General features: G+C 47.0%; 1 protein-coding gene across 1 annotated transcript; it reads right to left on the bottom strand.

Annotated features, from left to right (window-relative positions):
• Nucleotides 1-765: 765 nt before the first annotated feature.
• LOC127769422 (uncharacterized) lies at nt 766-2,312 on the bottom strand. Its single transcript, XM_052295007.1, has one exon. It carries the CDS (start codon nt 2,051-2,053, stop codon nt 1,424-1,426), a length of 630 nt encoding a protein of 209 aa, XP_052150967.1. The 5' UTR covers nt 2,054-2,312; the 3' UTR covers nt 766-1,423.
• Nucleotides 2,313-2,974: the final 662 nt, after the last annotated feature.

Raw genomic sequence — 2,974 nt, 5'->3', positions numbered from 1 at the left:
ATTTCGAATTTTGATTAATCTCGTATTGGGTTCTTATATGGAAACTTCTTTCAATATTACTTTTTTTAATTCCAAATTTCAGCTATTTTTAAATTGTATTCCTACTTGGACTCTTCTTTCCTTTTCTAATTTTGTATTTTTTTCTTTTATTTCGAATTTTGATTAATCTCGTATTGGGTTCTTATATGGAAACTTCTTTCAATATTACTTTTTTTAATTCCGAATTTCAGCTATTTTTAAATTGTATTTCTACTTGGACTCTCCTTTCCTTTTCTAATTTTAGATTGTATTTTATTTTTATTTCGAATTTTGGTTAATCTCGTATTGGGTTCTTATATGGAAACTTCTTTCAATATTGCTTATTTTTAATTCTGAATTTCAGCTATTTTTAGATTATACTTCTACTTAGACTCTTCTTTTCTTTTTTTTTCTTTTTCTCCGATTAATGTGGGAATTTTTAGCCCCCACAGCGAACATGGTGCCTCCTTTTCAAGCTGTCTTAATAATATAATAGATAGATGCTGCAGCTTTGCTGTAACCTCTAGAATTGTGTTTTTTTTTTTTGAATAAATTTTAATCGTCGTAGGACGGAACGAATATTATTTTCTCATTTATGTGTGATATCGCCTGTTGATATGGTATCTTTCCGAGATAACTGTAGGTGTGGTGTGGCATATAGCATGCCAGGTTATCTTGAAGTTGAAATGTTTTTTTCCCCTCAACAATGTTAAAGTTCTAAACAGTCTAATTAACTTAAAAAAACTGTTATTTAAATTGTTCATGGAGCACAATTGATTTATTTAGCCATGAGCACAACTGATGTCACACTGAAATATGTCAATACAACTATAGAAGATCACTTCTATTTTGGTTTGAAAAGTCACTTCCTTTAACACATAGTGATGATATACAAAACAGTACGCACACAATACGTCCTTTTTTCAGCTTTGTCTTAACACCTGACCATGCAAATTTAGCTATCTCGAACCATTTACAATCCAAAGCTGAATCTTTCTACGGATTGCTTTGTAAAGCACCTTCTTTCGAAGAGAAAATTGTTGCAGTCTAGTCTGAAACAATTGCAGCCCACTGCGATTAATTGCTTCATAACCAATGGAGTACTAGTTTTCTTCTCTAGGGAAAACGTAGAACTTCAGAACCTTGAACCTCACGTCGACAGTGATCTAATACTAACAAATTTTTTAAGATAATGGAATAAAATTTCAGCCTATGCTTAACTAGCCATAGCCCAAAATACTAACAAATAGTACTAGCCATCGAAACATTACCCCCTACAATCCCGAGCTTAGCAAGAAATCCCCAACCTTTTTTCATACGGATCATCAGTAATCCAGTACAACACGAAGCAGGTTGCTGATGTGTGGCGGCAGCGAGAGAAACCTCCAAAGGTTCATATCCTTTTTCACAGGTCGAGGAAGCCGGTGGTGCGCCACACCGCGTTGCGCACGCGCCGGAGGTCGCGCCCTTTCAGCGTCCGCCCGGCGCCCTCCATCACCGACGCCGCCGCCGCGGCGCGGCGCGCGGCCATCTCGTGCGGCGGCACCACGAGCTCGTCGTCGTCGTCCTCCTCGTCGTTGAGGGCCTCGTACTGCACACCACGGCGACGCCTGTCGCTGTCCGTGGCCTTGGGCCAGGCCGGCACGGCGACCGGCGCCGACTGGTGGTACGGCTGCGGGGGCTGCTGCCTCTCCGGGCGTGCCTTGGCCGGGATGGACGCCGTGGGGGCGTGATCGTCGGCGAGGAGGGCGGACAGGCCGACGCTGCCGGCGGCGGGGAAGGCGTGGGACGACGACAGCGGCCGGCGGACGCCCACGCCCGCGGACGCGGACGGGGTGAGGGACGGCGAGGAATTGGTTGAGGAGGCCCACGAGGAGGGCGAGGTGTTCGACGACGACGACGACGACCAGACGACGTCGCGCTCGTCGAGCTCCAGCTCGTGGTCGCCGCTGCCGTCGTCGGGCTGCTTGAGGAGGCCGAGGAAGCGGAGCGACGGGGACGTGGCGGCGCCGGAGCGGCGATCGGGCTTGGACATGGCCGGGGAGCCTCGGCGCTCACTCGCTCAGCTGCCGCTGCCGCAGCGCCTGTGCCGCTGTGTGGTGGCTACTGACCAGCGCGTCGTGGGTTTTTTTTAGCCTTTGGGCGCGCTGCTATTATTGGCGGGCTAGTGGCGGTCGCGATGTGGGCGGGGGGAGGTGAATTATTGTGGGGATGATGGCAACCGAGCCCGAGCGGGGTCGCCATGTGTTGGCGACTCCGTGTCGTGTGCTCGCCGCGCGAGGGATCGCGTCGTGACACGGCCGTGCCGAGCGGCGCCTGAAATCCACCAGCCTTTTCCGAAGCCTCTGCGCCTGGAATCTGGAATCATTCCTCGTAAAATCGTCGCCCAGAAAAAAAAGCAGCGAAGCTTTTCGTTGACAGGTGCGTGCGAGCAGAACTTCGGAGTTCAGAAGCAGTAATATCGACTGTATATGCGTACAGATACACTCGTTTACAGATGAACCGATCAGCATGTCATCATCAGCAAGGAAGTGGACAGACTTGGTTTAAAATGGGGTTACAGATAAACAATCGGATCTCGCTAGCATCACTAGCGGATGTGCGTTCCCCTTGATCCAATGGTTATAGAAGCACGAATCACGGAAACGATTGACAGGGCACCTACCACCCCCACCGTACCTATTCCCTGCCCTTACTCCCTCCGTCACAAACCTGGTTTTCGTGTCCAACGTTTGATCGTCCGTCTTATTTAAAAAAATTATTAAAAAAATTAAAAAGATAAGTCATGTATAAAATATTAATCATATTTTATCATCTAACAACAATAAAAAATACGAATTATAAAAAAACTTCATATAAGACGGACAGTCAAGGTTGGACACGGAAATCCAGGGTAAGTTGGACACGGAAACCCAGGGTTTGCTTTTTGGGACAGAGGGAATAGGTTTTTCTTTGT

Source organism: Oryza glaberrima, chromosome 4, assembly GCF_000147395.1.
Source record: "Oryza glaberrima chromosome 4, OglaRS2, whole genome shotgun sequence".
In the NCBI taxonomy this organism is placed as follows: Eukaryota; Viridiplantae; Streptophyta; class Magnoliopsida; order Poales; family Poaceae; genus Oryza; species Oryza glaberrima.
Note: the sequence above shows the minus strand (reverse complement) of the source record. Positions and strands in the feature narration are given on the sequence as shown.

Excerpts from the sequence above, each read along its gene's own strand:
- LOC127769422 (XM_052295007.1), bottom strand. The coding sequence starts at position 2,053 with ATGTCCAAGCCCGATCGCCGCTCCGGCGCCGCCACGTCCCCGTCGCTC.